We start from the raw sequence: 18,578 nt of genomic DNA, 5'->3' as shown, positions 1-18,578 counted from the left end.
TTTTTAAGCTACCAGGCCTAAGTATGATGTAACTCTCACTTATTTTTGCTTTGTTCCATAGCTGGTTATTGTCCTGAAGAAGGAAGTGATAAAAACAAATAATGTGTCTGAGCATGAAGATACTGACAAATACAGACAACTCCTGGTGCGAACATTACATTCCTGTTCTGTCCGATTTCCAGATATGGCTGCAAATGTTATTCCTGTGGTATGTAATTCTGATGACTTTAATTTTGAAATTCTCTAAAAGAATATTTTTTTAAAAATCTAGTTATTTGATAGTCAAACTCCAGAAATCTCAACTGTCTGGAACCATTAAATCTCATGGTCAGAAGTGATCTTTATGTTTGCCTCTACCTTTAAGCTTAGAAGGATGAGGACTCTGACTTCTTTCATTTACGTATTCATCAAAAAAACAAAAACAGTGACTAAAGAAATAGCTTTGCATATTATTCTAATTGATGTTATAGTTACCTAAAGTAAAATTATACTGTGTATATACTTTTCAGTAAGGCAAATAGATATTTATTTGAAATAGCTTTAGCCCTTAAAAGAATCAGTTATAGGAAAAATTCATGTACCTAGAAATATTTTGCTTTCTGTCACTATCAGATAAGTGAGGTATGTTATTATAATTTGATTTTTGCCTTTGAGCTCTGAGTGTTCTCTAAAATGATTTTATTTTAGTTATAATTTAGGAGGATCTAATTAATTTATTTTGAGTTTTTAGTCTCTAGCCTATCTTTTATAGTGAATTTTATAATTTTGTTGCATATAAAACAGGAAAGTCATGGTGACTTTGTTTACATAATAGTACTAGTCTCTCAATTTACATTTTGTTGTGTATTTGAAAATTATTAAGAATTTCAAGGGCCTGGCATGGTGGTTTATGTCTATAATTCAAGCCCTTTGGAAGGGCTAGGCAAGAGAATTACTTGAGACCAGGAGTCCAAGACCAGCTAGGACAACATAGGGAGACCCTGCCTCTACAAAAAAAATTAAAAATATTAGCTAAGCATAGTGACATGCCTGAAATCCTAGCTACTGGGGAGGCTGAGGCTGCTGGAGGACCACTTGAGTCCAGGAGTTCTAGGCTGCAGTGAGCTATGATTGTGCCACTGTACTCCAGCCTGGGTCTCTTAGAAAAAAAAATAATTATATTCTTTATTAATTTATTTCTTGTCCTAGATAAGTTTCTTTTGGAAAATTGTTTGTTCCATTTTCTCTTTTTTATTCTCTTTTAGTTAATGGAATTTCTCAGTGACAATAATGAAGCAGCAGCTGCTGATGTCTTGGAGTTTGTTCGTGAAGCCATTCAGCGTTTTGATAACCTGAGAATGCTTATTGTTGAGAAGATGCTTGAAGTCTTTCATGCTATTAAATCTGTCAAGTAGGTTTAAAATACATTTAAATGTAAGGTCAAGTAAGCATTTTATCAGTTTTTATCTTTAAGGGGTCAGTTGATAGAAAATAGAATGGAGGGAATGATCAAGCCAAAATGTGACAAGTGTAACAACAAACATCATACTACCGCCACTCTCAGTTAATCTATAATTTATGGCCTAAAATAAGTTTTTTAGGAGTGATTTAGCTCAGTGTCTCCATTTTTTATTATCTCTAAAACATTGTGAATCTTAAAGTAACTAAAGAACATATTTTTAAATGACATCACTTTTTGGATATTACTATTATTTACATTTTCCTTTCACATTTAATGAAGAGAAAGATTGAAAATGCAACCTAAATCTATTCCTTCAGAGAGCCTTTGCTAATGAGAAAGGATTGTTGCATCTAAATTTTGCTTCATTTAAAGCATCTGATGGATAGTCTTTAACAGACTTGAAGTATGTCTACTTAGATAGGAAGGAAAGGACAAGTACAAGATTGTTTTTATGATATGAAAATATATTTGTGGAAGTGAGCAGGATTTGCTTTATTTGTGAGAAAAAAAAAATTAATGATTTTTTTTTTTTTTTTTTTGTGAGTGGCTTTCCAGCAAATACCAGAAAGCCTGCTAAACAAATTCTAAAAGAGCTGTAACACTAAGGATTTGCTTTTGACAGCCATAATCTCTTATAGCTTTGGTTTCTATGATTAATTTTTTCTGAATAAATTTAATTAAAATCTTAGGGGAAAGATGACTTTATTTGGTTTAACATTTTAAACTAAAGAATTGTTGGCTGGATATGGTGCTCACACCTGTATTTCCAGCACTTTAGGAGGCCAAGATAGGAGGATTGTTGGATGTCAGGAGTTGGAGACCAGCCTAGGCAACATGGTGAGACTTTGTCTCTCTATATATTTTAATCTAAATGAATGAATGGTTGCTTTCTTTACTATTATTTTTTAACTGATCCTTTGTACTTGTTTTGTATTCATTGTTTTATTCATTGAAGAGACACCTTGCCTCGTCTTTTCAGTGACTGAAAATAAAAAGTGAATTACTTTACTTTAAAATAATATATTCCGGGTTTTTTTGCTTTTTTACTTTATTTGATTTATTTTTTTTTTAGAGAGATGGTGTCTTGCTATGTTGCCCAGCCTGGTCTCAACTCCTGCACTCAAGCAATCCTCCCACCTCAGCTGCCCCAAATGGTGGGATTACAGGCGTGGGCCACCTTGCCTGACCATAAAATAATATATTTCTTTTTTTTTTTTGAGACGGAGTTTCGCTCTTGTTACCCAGGCTGGAGTGCAATGGCATGATCTCGGCTCACCGCAACCCCCGCCTCCTGGGTTCAGGCAATTCTCCTGCCTCAGCCTCCTGAGTAGCTGGGATTACAGGCACGCACCACCATGCCCAGCTAATTTTTTGTATTTTTAGTAGAGACGGGGTTTCACCATGTTGACCAGGATGGTCTCGATCTCTTGACCTCGTGATCCACCCGCCTTGGCCTCCCAAAGTGCTGGGATTACAGGCTTGAGCCACCGCGCCCGGCCTAAAATAATATATTTCTTATAGTAGTAAGTGATAAAGCCAAATTTATCTTCACTGTGTCCTAAATGATCACTTTTCTGGGAAACATTTTGGTGTTTTATTTTTACTGCTAGGTTTACCAGTTTTAGAATGTTCCTAATAATAATTAATAAGAACAGTTATTTTACTTTTAATCTTTATGATTTCTGGAGAGAACAGAAACCTAGTTTTTGTTAGATTCTTTTAGAAATGTTACCTAAAATACTTTAGAACTGCAGAATCTTGTTGTTTTTTGTTTTTTGTTACTGGAACAGATGCTTGCTCAGTCGCCCAGGCTGGAGTACAGTGGTGCAATCTCAACTCATTGCAACCTCTGCCTCCTGGGTTCAAGCAGTTCTTTTTTTTTTTTTTGGAGAGTCTTGCTGTGTCTCCCAATGCCCAGGCTAGAGTGCAGTGGCACGATCTCGGCTCACTGCAACCTCCGCCTCTCAGATTCAAGCTATACTCCAGCCTCGGCCTTCCAAGTAGCTGAGACTACAGGTGCGTGCCACTGTGTCCAGCTAATTTTTTTGTATTTTTAGTAGAGACCGAGTTTCACCATGTTGGCCAGACTGGTCTGAAACTCCTGACCTCAGGTAATCTGCCCACCTCAGCCTCCCAAAGTGCTGGGATTATAAGCATGAACCACCACACCTGGCTGATTTTTGTATTTTTAATAGAGATGGGGTTTCACCATGTTGCCCAAACTGATCTTGAGCTCCAGGGCTCAAGTGGTCCCGTGGCCTCAGCCTCCCAATGTGCTGGGAGTACAGACATGAGCGACCACGCCTGGCCTTTGTTTTTTATTTGAGCTTAAATTCACAAAGAAAGATCTCTGCTTCAAGATTGGTTTGCCAAGTTCATATTTCAGCTCTTCTGCTGTCCTAGAATTTACCGAGGAGCATTATGGATCCTGGGAGAATACTGTAGTACCAAGGAAGACATTCAGAGTGTGATGACTGAGATCCGCAGGTCCCTTGGAGAGGTATGTTTTGCTTTAGTAAATGCTACTTTATATGGTAGTTTTTACTTGAGAAAATCTGACTTTTTTGTGGTGATTTGCTTGTTTTTATTTACGTTATTTACACTTCTGGATTTTGTTTGAACAAAATGTTCTGTGTTTATTAAAAAAAAAAAAAAGCAGCAGCTTGTAAAATTCTGCTTTAGCCTGTATTCTGGAGAAAGAATGCCTTAGAGTAAGTCTGACTTTAGAATATTTGTGTACTAAAACTGACAGTATTCTTCATGCTAACAACCTTGTGGTAGAATAGAAAGAACAGTGGACTAATTGTCAGGAGACTTGGGTTCTAGTCATTGTTCTGTCGACAGTTCCTCAACCTAACTGGACATCAGTTTTTTCACCTATAAAACAAAGGAATTAAAATAGGTAATGCTTAAACACTCTTAGTGCTCTTACATTAGATGATGGGCTGGTATTGAGTAATAAATACATGATAGCCATTCAGTTAATTTAAAAGATAGTTATTGAAGTTACTATGTACAAATAAGAAGGATTTTATTTTAGAAGGATGAGTACTGTTTTGGTTAAAATTTCAAGGAAGGGAATGAAGAAGAGGAATAAGGCTTAGTGAGCATCTACTTTGTGTTAGACACTGTCAAATGCATTTTTCTGTTAGGTAAAATGTGTGGAAAGAATTAAGATTTCCACTCAACAGATTAAGAAACTGAGGTCTAAAGTAGGAAGTGGCACGGAGAGAATTCAAACCCTGGAATGTCTAACTCTAAAGCCCCTATTCTACCTACTACATTATCCTGGGAAGGAAAGAAATTGAAAGCAAAGTTCGCAGTACCAAAAGTCGCATTAGGGTAATGCATTTTTTAGAGAAATGATTGAATATTTAAATATAATTTTGTTTGCTGTTGATACTATTACTAAAATGATATTTCCAATTGACTTTTAGATCCCAATTGTAGAGTCAGAAATAAAGAAAGAAGCTGGCGAATTAAAACCTGAAGAAGAGATAACTGTGGGGCCAGTTCAGAAATTGGTTACTGAAATGGGTACCTATGCAACTCAGAGTGCTCTTAGCAGTTCTAGACCCACCAAGAAAGAGGAAGACAGGTAATTTAGGCACATATACCCTGCCAGCTACACTACTTTTATTATTACTCTTGTATGTAAAACAGTCAAATGATTTCTTTCCTCTTTTTTTTTGCAACCAAAATGAAAATCTTTACAGTTAAGTTACTTGAGAAGAGGAAGATGTTTGAGTTCTTCCCCCTAGGAACTGTACTGATGGTTTTAATCCTCTATCCCTTTCAATATTTTTATGGAAATAACTGTTCTGTTTAAACTCAAATTATTTTTACTCAGAAAATGCTAAGTGGGTGAAACTGATGATATTTGGGTTTTATTGTTTATTAGCATCTGAAAATATTTTCAAAATTTTTCAGTTTCTAAATGATGGAATAAAATTTTGCATTTCTCTGTTAAGTAAATTTTAATGGTGAAAATGGTGAAATTTCTGTCTAAAATGTTGAATACCCACTGTGTGCTAGGCATTGTGCAAAGTAGTTTGTCTCATATAGTTTTGATAATAGGCCTTTGAGATAGAATATATTACCTCCATTTTACGGAAGAGAAATTTCAGACTTACCGAATAAATAAATAGGTAAGCTGGAATTTGGATGTACTTCATTAGCTGCAATTACATATGCTCTTAATTAAGTATTTTCTCTTTCCATATTCTTTTGGCTCTTGTGTCATTTGAAGGTAAGTTTTTTCGGTTTTTTTTTGAGACAGAGTTTTGCTCTGTTGGCCAGGCTGGAGTTCAGTGGTGCGATCTTGGCTTACTGCACCCTCTCTCTCCTGGCCTCAAGCAATTCTCCTGCCTCAGCTTCCTGAGTAGCTGGGATTACAGGCATGTGCCAACATGCCCAGTTAATTTTTGTATTTTTAGTAGAGACAGTATTTTAATTTCACCGTGTTGGCCAGGCTGGTATCGAACTCCTGATCTCAGGTAATCCGTGTACCTCAGCCTCCCAAAGTGCTGGGATTATAGGCGTGAGCCACCACATCTGGCCAAAGATACATTTTAAAGTCATGTATTATTTTTCCTTTTCCATTTTCCTCCTGGGAGCTAAGGAGTTAGTTAACTGAGGTATCCTTATCACTGAGGGATAGTAGTAAGAGTGTTTAATTGGAGTATGTAAAACATTTATACAAAAGCTATATGCTGCTTCACAAGTTGGTGGGTTTGATTTTCCTTGATTGCTTTGCAGACCTCCCTTGAGAGGATTCCTTCTGGATGGAGATTTCTTTGTTGCTGCCTCCCTTGCCACAACTCTGACCAAGATTGCATTGCGCTATGTAGCTTTGGTTCAGGAGAAGAAAAAGCAAAATGTAAGTACATTTATCATACATTTATCCAACAACTAAATATTAAGTGCCTACTATATACATTGAACTCACTAGTGAGGGATGCAAAAATTAATGCTAGGTTTCTATCATGAAAGAGTTTATTATTTAATAGTGGAAGTGGACACAGCAATATATTACTCTAAAATTGATAAAGTATATTCCTCTTCTGTTTGGGCTTAAAAAAAATTAAAATTAACAAAGTAATACAATAATAATGTCATGTGATTATTCCTGTGGAAGAGATTCACGGATTTACGAAGTCACTTGGTTTGCTAGGATTAGTTCAGGACCAGTGAAGGAAATGTCCTTCTCTCCAGCTTCTGCATCCAGTCTGTCATTGTCTGTTTTATCCCAGAATGTCTCTTAAATTATTCTCATCTGTAGTTCATACCTTCATTGTGGCTTCTGACTGTTTTGAATGAACACCCATTTACAATGGTATGTGGTTGGTCCTCCATATTCACAGCTTCTGCACCTGCAGATTCAACCAACTGTGGATCGAAATACCTTTTTAAAAAAATGATAAACCGAAAAAAAAAAAAATAGAAATTTGAAAACAATACAGTGTAGCAATTTACAGGCATACTTTATTACATTTTGCACATACTGCATTTTTTTTTTTTTTAAACAAATGAAGGTATGTGGGAACCTTGAGTAAGTCTGTTGGCACCATTTTTCTAAGTAAGCATATGCTTGCTTCATATTTCTGTGTTATGTTTTGGTACTTCTCACAGTATTTCAACTTCTTTCATTATTCTACATCTATTATGGTAATTCGTGATCTTTGATCTTTAATGTTACTATTATAGTTGTTTTGGGGAGCCAGGAAACATTCCCATATAAAACAGTAAACATAATTGTGTGTGTTCTGACTACTCCACCAACTGGCTATTACCCCATCTCTCTCCTGCTCCTTGGGCCTTCCTATTCACTGAGATACCACAATATTGAAATTAGGCCAATTAATAATCCTACAATGGCTTCTAAGTGAAAGGAAAAGTCACTTGTATTTCACTTTAAATCAAAAGTGAGAAATGATTAAACTTAGTGAGGAAGGCATGTCAAAAGCTGAGCTAATCCAAAAGCAAGGCCACTTTTGCCAAGTAGGTAGCCAAGTTGTGAATGCAAAGGAAATACTCTTGAAGGAAATCAAAAGTGCTACTCCAGTAAACACATGAATAAGAAAGTGAAACAGCTTTATTGCTGATAGAAAGTTTGAGTGGTCTGCATAGAAGATCACACCAGCCACAAGATTCCCTTAAGCCAAAGCCTAATCCAGAGTAAGACCTTAACTCTCTTCAATTCCATGAAGGCTGAGAGAGGTGAGAAAGTTCCAGAAGAAAAGTTTGAAGCTAGCAGAGATTCGTTCATGAGGCTTAAGGAAAGAAGCCTGTCTTCAGAACGTACAGGTTTGGCCTGAAGTAGCTAGTCCTGATGGAGAAGCTGTGGTAAGTTATCTGGAAGATCTAGCCAAGATCATTGATGAAAGTGACCACTCTGAACGACAGATTTTCAATGTAGACTAAAGAACCTTATCTTGGAAGAAGATGCCATCTAGGACTTTGAAAGCTGGAGAGAAGAAGTCAGTGGTTGGCTTCAAAGGATAGGCTGACTCTCTTGGTAAGAGGTAATACAATCAGTGGCTCAGTTGAAGCCATTACTCATTTCCCATTTTGAAAATCCTAGGGCTGTTAAGAATTATGCTTAGTCTACTCTGCCTGTGCTCTGTCAGTGGAACAACAAAGACTATGTCAGCACATCTCTTTACAGGATGGTTTACCAAGTATTTTAAGCTCACCATTGAGACCTCCTGTTCAGAAAAAAAAAGATTCCTTTTATTTTTTTATTTTATTTTCATTTTATAATTTTTAATTTTAAACCCTGGCCCTGCTAAACAGACCCCCTTTAAAATATTTTTAGCTAGTCACCCAAGAGCTCTGATGGTGATGTAGAAAGATATTAATGTTTTCACAACATCCATTCTGCAGCAACAAATCAAGGAGTAGTTTCAACTCTTATTATTTAAGAAACAAAATCCACAGAACATTTGTGGTAGTAGGGCAGAGTTGGTCACAATGTCTTACCACAGCAATTTCTAACATTCACGTTGGGCCTGTATAAATGTGACTCCTTTTGATTCCTTCAGCTTTGTATTATGTTGATTTTCTGTACAGCAGTTTTTGAAATTGAAATAGTTTCATTAACATCACTCTTGTTTCCTTAGTTTTTGGAGAATAACAGGTTGGTCTAATTTTTTTTTTTTGAGACGGAGTTTCATTCTTGTTGACCAGGCTGGAGTGCAATGGCGTGATCTTGGCTCACTGCACCCTCTGACTCCCCAGTTCCAGCACTTCTCCTGCCTCAGCCTTCTGAGTAGCTGGGATTACAGGTGCCTGCCACCACAATAGTTTTTTGTATTTTTAGTAGAGACAGGGTTTCACCATGTTGACCAGGCTGGTCTCAAACTCCTGACCTCAAAGTGATCACCCGCCTTGGCCTCCCAAAGTGCTGGGATTACAGACTCACTTGGCCTGATCTAAAATGTTTAAAAGTTGATAGGCTAAAAGAAAAAAATAAATAGCTAAAATAAGCTACCAGGGCCAGTCAAGAATGGCTTAGTATTATTCATTTTCTTTGAACATTTTACTTAAGTGCTTTATTAGAGCTTCTAGTTCATGGTTACCAACATGTATATCAATTTCTTTACAGGCTTTGTTTTTATTTGTATAAGGGATACAGTGCAGCTTTATTACATGGATTTATTACATAGTGGTGATGTCTGGGCTTTTAGTGTAAACATTAGCTGAATGATGTACATTATATCTTATTTATAGGCTTTAGATTCAAGCTCTTTTTTTGTTTTTTTTTTTTTTTTTTTTTTTTTTGAGACAGAGCCTTGCTCTGTCACCAAGGCTGGAGTGTAGTGGTGCGATCTCGGCTCACTGCAACCTCCGCCTCCTAGGTTCAAGCAATTCTTCTGCCTCAGCCTCCCGAATAGCTGGGACTACAGGCGCCTGCCACCACGCCTGGCTAATTTTTGTGTTTTTAGTAGAAATAGGGTTTCACCATATTGTTCTTTGCATTGTGGATTAGCATAATCATGTCTAATTGGGAAAAGGAGTCCACTAAAAGTAACTTTAAATCTGCTTTGTAATCAGAGAACAACTTCATGAGGCCTACTGCTAAACCAAATAGTTCACCTGTCTTTTGCACCTTGTAGCTTATAGTTTTCTACAATGATACAGGCATTATTATCCCTCCAGAAAATACTGTACACCTTGTCTTTGATGAAGTTCTAGAAGCTGAAGAGTAGAAAGTTTCACTGCATCTGAATGATCAAGGGTTAAGGCTTTCTTTAAGCCAAGGAAATATACGTAATAGGCACAATTGATGACGGATGGAATTTCATAGATGCTGTGTGCCACAAGAAGCCATGTTGGAGCTTGAGTTGTCTTCGATATTGATGAGTAAATTGGCATTATGCCACATTTTTGTCACCTCAGTGATAATCTGTAGCTTGTCTTCTGGAACTTTCAGCCAGTGATTAAATTGCCTGCGAAAGTTTGGTTCATATCTGTTTACCTGGTAACTGAAATATGTACTTAAAGATTTCTAGAATTCTTTGGACTGTTTCTTGAGTCTTTATTGTTTTTAAATTACAAACGAATAATTCAACAATGATAGCATGAAATTCACTCTGCTGGTCCTGGAATAGCAGAACCAGCATCAGCTTACTTCTTTATAGTTCAGACCAAGGCTACATGAATACCTACACGAATCCCTCGCTTTACTTCATGACAGAACTCTCCCCTACTCAGCCACTAGCAACACCACATTTACTTGGTGCAAGAAAATGTGCCATCCCAGTCACACTCAAGAAACACATTTCTTAAAGGCTATAGCTGTTACAGTGATTTCTCTGATGGAGCTGGGCAAAGTAAATTGAAAACCTTCCGGAAAGGATTCACCATTCTAGATGCCGTTAACAACATTCGTGATTTGTGGAAGGATTTTTTTTTTTTTTTTTTTTGAGACAGAGTTTTGCCCTTGTTGCCCAGGCTGGAGTGCAATGGGGTGATCTGGGCTCATTGCAACCTCCACCTCCTAGGTTTGAACGATTCTCTTGCCTCAGCCTACCAAGTAGCTGGGATTACATGCATGCACCACCAAGCCTGGCTAATTTTTTGTATTTTTGGTAGAGACAGGGTTTCGCCATGTTGGTCAGGCTGGTGTTGAACTCCTGACCTCAGGTGATCCAACCTCCCAAAGTGCTGGGAATACAGGCATGAGCCACCCCACCCAGCCAAGATACCAGTATTAACAGGAGTTTGGAAGAAGTTGATTCCATCCCTCATAGATGACTTTGGAGGGGTCCAAGTCTTCAGTGGAAGCAGTAACTGCAGATGTGATGTAAATATCAAGAGAACTAGAATTAAAAGTGGATCCTGAAGATATTTTCTCACAAGACCAAGAAAATTGTCAGATGAGGAGCTCCTTCTTATAAATGAGCAAAGAAAGTGTTTTGTTGAGATAGAATCTATTTCTTGTATAGATGCTGACTCCTTGAGAAGATGTTGAAATGATAACAAAAGATTTAGAATATTTTATAAACTTAGTGATGGAAGCAGCAACAGGATTTTTGAATTGCCTTCAATTTTGAAAGAAGTTCTGCCGTGGGTAAATGCTATAAAACCTCATTGCATGCTATAGAGAAGTCTTTTGTGAAAGGAAGAGTCATTTGATGCAGCAGACTTCATTATGTTATTTTCAGAAATTTCCACAGCCACCCCAGCTCTCTCCAATCACCACCCTGATCAGGGAGCAGCTATCAACATGGAGGCAACACCTTCCACCAGTGTAAAGATTATACCTTGCTGAAGGCTTAGGTGATTATTGGCATTTTTCAGCATAAAGTATTTTTAAATTACAGTATTACAGTATGTACTTTTTTTTTTTTTTTTGAGACAGAGTCTGGCTCTGTCCCCTAGGCTGGAGTGTAGTGGGGCAATCTTGGCTCACCACAACCTTCACCTCCTGTGTTCAAGGGATTCTCCTGCCTCAGCCTCCCGAGTAGCTGGGATTACAGGTGCCTACCACCACGCCCAGCTAATTTTTGTATTTTTTAGTAGAGACAGTTTTGCCATGTTGGCAAGGCTGGTCTTGAACTCGTGACCTCAGGTGATCCGCCTGCCTCAGCCTCCAGAGTGCTAGGATTAAAGGCACGAGCCACCACACCCAGCCTTTACATACATTTTTTTTAGACATAATGCTATTGCACACGTATTACACACTTAATAGATGACAGTATAATGTAAAACATAACTTTTTAAAACTGAAACGGGAAGAGAACATGCATAGCCAGGTGTAAGCTGAGAGTTGGGAGCAGGGTGGAGCTAAGTACCTTCTGGGTGTTTTTATTCTTTCTTTTTATATTGTGGTAAAATATGTATTACATATAAGTAACCTTTTTTAACTTTTTTTAAGTGTTCAATAAGTACATTCGTATTGTTGTGTGACCATCACTGCCATTCATCTCTAGTGCTTTTTTTTTTTTTTTTTTTGAGATGGAGTATGGCTCTGTCGCCCAGGCTGGAATGCAATGGCGCACTCTTGGCTCACTGCAACTTCTGCCTCCGAGGTTCAAGCGATTCTTCTGCCTCAGCCTCCTGAGTAGCTGGGATTACAGGTGTGCACCACCATGCCCAGCTAATCAGGGAGCAGCTATCAACATGGAGGCAAGACCTTCCACCAGTGTAAAGATTATACCTTGCTGAAGGCTTAGGTGATTGTTGGCATTTTTCAGCATATTCATTTCAGTACATTCCAAAAATACTAAAATTTTGGTATTTTTAGTAGAGATGGAGTTTCACCATGTTGGTCAGGCTGATCTCGAACCCCTGACCTCATGATCTGCCCGCCTCAGTCTCCCAAAATGCTGGGATTACAGGCGTGAGCCACCGTGCCTGGCTTTCTAGTGCTTTTTTATCATTTCAAACCGAAACTCTACCAAGGAAATAATAACTCCCCATTTCTCCTCCCCACCCCCGCCGCCCAGCCTCTGGTAACCTTATACTTTCTGTCTGTATGAACTTGGCTATTCTAGGTACCTCATATAAGAGGAATCATACAATATGTGTCCTTTTGTGTCTAACTGATTTCACTTAACATTGTGTCTTCATGGCTCATCCCTGTTACATATCAGAATTTTCTTGCTTTTAAGTTAAATGACATTCTGTTGTACATATGTATATATGCCACTTTCTGTTTATCCATTTGTCTATTATAAATAACTTTTAAAGTTTATTTTTTATTTATTTTTTTAAACAGGATTTTGCCCTGTTACCCAGGCTGGAATGCAGTGGTGCGATCTCGGGTCACTGCAACCTCTGCCTCCTGGGTTCAAGCAATTCTCCTGCCTAAGCCTCCCAAGTAGCTGGGGTCACAGGCATGCACCACCACACCTGGCTAATTTTTGTATTTTTAGTGGAGACGGGGTTTCACCATGTTAGCCAAGCTGGTCTCAAACTGCTGTCTCAGGTGATCTGCTTGCCTCTGCCTCCGAAAGTGCTGGGATTACAGGCGTGGGCCACTGGGTCCGGACTCAATATTTTTTTAGTATGAGAAAAAGTCTTATATTTACTTGCATTTTTACCACTTATGTGCTCTTTATTCTTTAGTATAAATTCAGACTTCTATCTGATATTTCCTTTCTGCTTAAATAACTGATCATTCTTATAACACAGGTCTGCTGGTTAAGAATTTTCTCACCTTTCATTTGCCTGAAAGTCTTTATTTTGCCTCCATTTTAAAAAAGTCTATGATAGAATCATGAATGTTGTTTTTCATTTATTTTTTGGTATTACTAAAACAAGGAATGATGTTAAAACTACAAAAAAAATTACTCATAGTTATAGCACTCAAGTACAAATCTTGTTAATATTGTGGAGGAGATAGAAACATCAAAAGATAGAATTATATTACCAGATATAATAATTGAAATATTTCCTTCCTCCAAAAAGAGTTTAAGTTGGCTTTTATCTGTAAACTACTTTTTCCCCTACTAGTAATCGTTTTGTATTTTACAATAGTGCAGTTGCACTTAACATTATAACATTTTCCCATGTTCCTATAAACTCTTCTTAGTCATAATCATAATATTTAATAGCTATGTAATAGTCCATTAAGTATATGGTCCCTTCATTAATCTTAAATACAATTGGGCATTTCCATTTTAGATTGGGGATTTTCAAAGGGTTTTTGTTTTTTTAATTCCATCATAAGAAAAGCCATAAATGAGAGCCAGATAATTTACAAGTATATTATCCCTGATCAATCGATTTGATTTATGAGCAGTAATTTATGTTGTAACTCTCTTGTGGGCATTTATTTATTCAGATCTGGTCACAGGGTAATCTTAAAGTATGCTTTTTTAAAGCCTCCAACATATTTTGTATCTCAGAGTTGAGTTTGCATTCCTCTCTTGGTTGCGTCACTTCTGGAAGTTGGGAAAGTGTTGCTGATATCTCCTTAAAAGAGCCAGTTTCTTGTAACATACCGAATTAACAGTATTTGCAGTGTTTGGTACAAGAAGGATGTTTGGTTGCTTATCTCACTGGTGCTTCTTCATTCATACCATTTCCAACACTCCTCATTTGTTTGTGTAGAACTGAGTTTCTGGTATCATATATCTTTTGCCTAAAGAATTTGCTTTAACTTTTCTTACAGTGTAGATTTGTTGGCAACAGATTCTCCCAGTTTTTGTCTGGAAAAAGTTTATTTTTTGTACAGTTTTGAAAGTTACCTTTGTAGGTATAGGATTCTTGGTGTGGTTTTCTTCATGCTTGCTGTACTTTTGGTTCATTGATTTTGTTGGGTCTGCAGTGAGTTTGTTGGGTCTGCAGGTTTGTATCTCTATCAGTTTGGGAAATTTTCAGTCATTTTCTTAGATTTTTTCTGTCCCCTCCTCTCTTTCCCCTCCTTTTGGAGACAGCATCCAAGTTTGGAGGATACATACTTTACCCTTCTGCAGGTTTTCCTCCAGGCCTCCACTAGGTTTTCATGCATGTGTGCGGGTTAATACTCAGCCAAAGGCAATTTGGCAAACACATAGAGCATATTGTGTCAGGATAATGCTACATGAGACTAAAAAAGTAAGTTGCAATCACTTATGGAAGACTTTGAATAGCAGGCTAAGTAATATGAACCTCAATATGAAGGCCGATATTCATTAGAAGTATTTACATGGGGAGTGAAATTATTGGTGCAGTATAAAAATTAAGATAGTAGCAGCAGGTAATCATGCTTAGCAGCACCAATAATGGGACAGCCTAATTTTAGATACCTGTGATGCAGTACCGTGTGAAATACAAAACATCATCTATCTAGTATTCTGGTCAAAAGTGTGGGACATTCTACAAAACAACTGGCTTCAGTTCTTTAAAAAAGTGTAATTAAAAACAAAAAGGCAGAGAACTGGTCTAGATTAAGAGGGATGAAAGAGAACAATAATCAAATAAAATTCATGAAGCTGACCCTGGATTTAAAAAATAAAAAACATTTTAAGGCAGTTTAGGAAGATTTATTTGGATTCAGAGTATAGAAGACATATTTTAAGTTTGTTGGATTTTTCAGGTGAGATAATGATATTTGTGGTTTGTGGGAAACTGTTCTGACTCTTAGGAAATGAATGCTAAGTATTTATGACGTGAAGACTTTCATATGTCAGACAAAAAAATAAGCGTGTATATATATATATACATATATATATATATGTATATATATATAGAATAGGTAAGCAAATGTGGCAAAATGTTAACAATTAGTAGAGTATATCATTCTTTTAACTCTCCTGTGGTTGGGATTAAAAACGACAGCATCAGCACGTGAAGTGGTTACAGGGAAGGACTGGAGCAAGGGAAAACAGTTAAAAAGCCATTGCTGTCTCAAATTGAGGACTAATGCAGGTCTTAGAGAGTGGCAGTTAAGAGTAGAAAGGAAAGAGAAGGATGCAAAAACAGATACGGACATAAAATCCAAAGAATTTGAAGTCTTAGGTAAAGTGAAAATTTAGGTTTATTTCCTAGATTGTGAGTTATACTTAAGTGACGTGATTGCAATCTGAGAATCATGACAGTGTCAGTAATCCATTTCTCTCCTTTTTTAGTCTTTTGTTGCTGAGGCTATGTTGCTCATGGCTACTATCCTTCATTTGGGAAAATCTTCTCTTCCTAAGAAGCCAATTACTGATGATGATGTGGATCGAATTTCCCTGTGTCTCAAGGTCTTGTCTGAATGTTCACCTTTAATGAATGACATTTTCAATAAGGAATGCAGACAGTCTCTTTCTCACATGTTATCTGCTAAACTAGAAGAAGAGAAATTATCCCAAAAGGTAAGGTATCTATGATGAGGCAACAAAAGTGCTTTGTGTGTCTGGGTACAGTGACTCACACCTGTAATCACAGCACTTTGGGAGGGTGAGGCAGGAGGACTGCTTGGGGCCAGGTGTTTGAGAACAACCTGGGCAACATAGCAAGCCCCTGTCTCAACAAAAAATGAGAAAATTAGCCAGGCATGGTGGTGTGTGTCTGTCATCTCAGCTACTTGGGAGGCTAAGAAAGAAGGATCGCTTGAACCTAGGAGTTCAAGGCTGCAGTGAGCTGTGATCACACCACTGCACTCCAGCCTGGGCAACAGAGTTAAGACTGTCTCAGAAAAAAAAAAAGAAAGAAAGAAAAGAAAAAAAGTGCTTTGTGGGTTTTCTTGTTGTTTTGTTGATTTTTCAGTCTTTTTATGTGAGGGCTGTCCTTATTAAAGGCCTCTAAAAACTGTCTTTTCTTATTGAAGAGAGACTTTGTTCTGTTCTCAACACAGAAAGAATCTGAAAAGAGGAATGTGACAGTACAGCCTGATGACCCCATTTCCTTCATGCAACTAACTGCTAAGAATGAAATGAACTGCAAGGAAGATCAGTTTCAGTTGAGTTTGCTGGCAGCAATGGGTAACACACAGAGGAAAGAGGCAGCAGATCCCCTAGCGTCTAAACTTAACAAGGTAACAGAATGTCTGATAGACCCTAAATTATTTAAATTGGCTCCTTAAGGAAGTTGTTAGTCCTGCTATTTTTAAAAGAAAAGTAAATAGTTATACAGCATTAGTTTTTATCAAGTCACTGTGACAGGTCCATTAAACCTCATTTGAAACTCAGAAGCTAATGAAGTACTTTACTACTATGTATGATAGTAATGTAAGTCCATCAGATGGTTTTATAACTTGATCCAGTTGTGTGTGAAATCATGGACCAATAAATAGAAGTTGAGGGGAGGGGATCCTTAAAGGTTAACTGAACTTTTTAAAGGGAAGCTGAACAGGCAGAGCCCTGGCCTCTTCCCACACCTTGACCTCAACTTCTCTTGTTCCCCGCTACTTGAAATAGAGCAAATTTACTTTTATATCCTTAATATATTGAGTTCCATATGGAATTTTATTAGGAAAATGATTCTATTTTCTTAAATATATAAATTTAAGAATCAGTGATCTAGTTTAATCCCTCATCTGTTAGATTGAGTGAACTATCTTACATTGATTTTGTTTAAGATAAGGTTAGTAGCAGAATTGGAACTACTATAACAATTTCTCTCCCTTAAAATTGGGAATTGATATTAATAATATTACATTTATAAAATTAAAAATTTTTTTGAATTATAAAAATTACAAAAGATTTTCCATGTTAACCTATTTGTAAGTGTGGAGTTCTTTGGTATTAATTAAATTCATATTGTTATGCATTCACATTGTTATGCACCCATCTCCAGGACTGTTTTCATCTTGCAAAGCTGAAATTATACCCATTAAACAATAACTCCTCATTCCTACTTCCACTCAACCCCTGCTTCCCCCCAGCCACCAGTCCACTGTGATTTTCACCAGTCTCTGTGATTTTGACTATTTTAAGTACCTCATAGAAGTGGAACAATACAGTATTTTTCCTTTTGTGACTGGCTTATTTTACTCAGTATAATGTCTTCAAGATTCATTCATGTTATACCATATATCAGAATTTCCTTCCTTATTAAGATTGAATAATATTTCATTGTAAGTATATGCCATATTTTGTTTATCCATATATCCATCCCTGGGTACGTGGATTGCTATGAAGAATGCTGCTTTTAACACAGATGTACAAATATCTGTTCAAGTTTCTGCTTTTACTTCTTTTGGGTATATGTCTAGAAGCAGAATTGCTGGATCATATGGTAATTGTACTTTTAATTTTGTTGAGGAACCTCCATGATGTTTTGCATAGTAGCTACACTATTTTACATTCTTAAAAGGGTTCCAGCCCTTTTCACAAGATGGCGCCGAAAGCGAAGAAGGAAGCTCCTGCCCCTCCTAAAGGCGAAGCCAAAGCGAAGGCGTTAAAGGCCAAGAAGGCAGTGTTGAAAGGTGTCCACAGCCACAAAAAAAAGAAGATCCACACGTCACCCACCTTCTGGCGCCCAAGACACTGCGACTCCGGAGGCAGCCCAAATATCCTTGGAAGAGCGCCCCCAGGAGAAACAACTGGACCACTATGCTATCATCAAGTTCCACTGACCACTGAGTCTGCCATGAAGAAGATGGAAGACAACACACTTGTGTTCATTGTGGATGTTAAAGCCAACAAGCACCAGATCAAACAGGCTGTGAAGAAGCCCTATGACATTGATGTGGCCAAGGTCAACACCCTGATTCGGCCTGATGGAGAGAAGAAGGCATATGTTCGACTGGCTCCTGATTACGATGCTTTGGTTGTTGCCAACAAAATTGGGATCATCTAAACTGAGCCCAGCTGGCTAATACTAAATATATATGTATATCTTTTTACCATTAAAAAAAAGAAAAAAAGGGGGGGTTCCAATTTCTCCATATCCTTGCCAATACTTGTTTTATTTTTTTGATAATAGCCATCTTAATGGGTATGTGAAGTGATATGTCATTGTGGTTTTAATTTGTATTTTCCTAATGATTAGTGATGTTGGGTGTCTTTTCATGTGCTTATTGGCCATTTGTATATTTCCTTTAGAGAATTGTTTGTTCAAGTCCTGTGCCCATTTTTAAATTGGGCTGCTTGGTTTTTTTGTTTGAATTTCAGGAGTTCTTAATATTCTGGATGCTAACCCTCTTACCAGATGCATGATATGCAAATATTTTCTCCTGTTCTGTAGGTTGCCTTTTCATTGTGTTGATAATACCATTTGA

The 18,578-nt window shown here is 37.3% G+C and overlaps 1 protein-coding gene, 1 non-coding gene and 1 pseudogene across 3 annotated transcripts in view; 1 reads left to right on the top strand and 2 right to left on the bottom strand.

Moving 5' to 3' along the window:
- COPB1 (COPI coat complex subunit beta 1) overlaps positions 1 to 18,578 on the top strand; it is a 43,901-nt gene that overhangs the window by 16,957 nt on the left and 8,366 nt on the right. For both annotated transcript variants that reach the window (XM_032241023.1, XM_032241024.1), the window contains exons 10-16: positions 62 to 208; positions 1,245 to 1,390; positions 3,845 to 3,941; positions 4,879 to 5,039; positions 6,200 to 6,320; positions 15,502 to 15,729; positions 16,212 to 16,391. In XM_032241023.1, the coding sequence (XP_032096914.1) occupies positions 62 to 208; positions 1,245 to 1,390; positions 3,845 to 3,941; positions 4,879 to 5,039; positions 6,200 to 6,320; positions 15,502 to 15,729; positions 16,212 to 16,391 (1,080 nt within the window). The remainder of the gene's footprint in view (positions 1 to 61; positions 209 to 1,244; positions 1,391 to 3,844; positions 3,942 to 4,878; positions 5,040 to 6,199; positions 6,321 to 15,501; positions 15,730 to 16,211; positions 16,392 to 18,578) is intronic.
- Positions 1,984 to 2,045, bottom strand: LOC116525385. Its single transcript, XR_004257669.1, has one exon. It is a non-coding gene; the product is annotated as a U7 small nuclear RNA (small nuclear RNA).
- LOC116524958 lies at positions 9,328 to 10,065 on the bottom strand (annotated as a pseudogene).

This window comes from Sapajus apella, unplaced genomic scaffold, assembly GCF_009761245.1.
Source record: "Sapajus apella isolate SASKATOON/1434 unplaced genomic scaffold, GSC_monkey_1.0 scaffold47, whole genome shotgun sequence".
NCBI classification, from domain to species: Eukaryota; Metazoa; Chordata; class Mammalia; order Primates; family Cebidae; genus Sapajus; species Sapajus apella.
The sequence above is the reverse complement of the archived record's forward strand: the minus strand, read 5'-3'. Positions and strand labels throughout refer to the sequence as shown.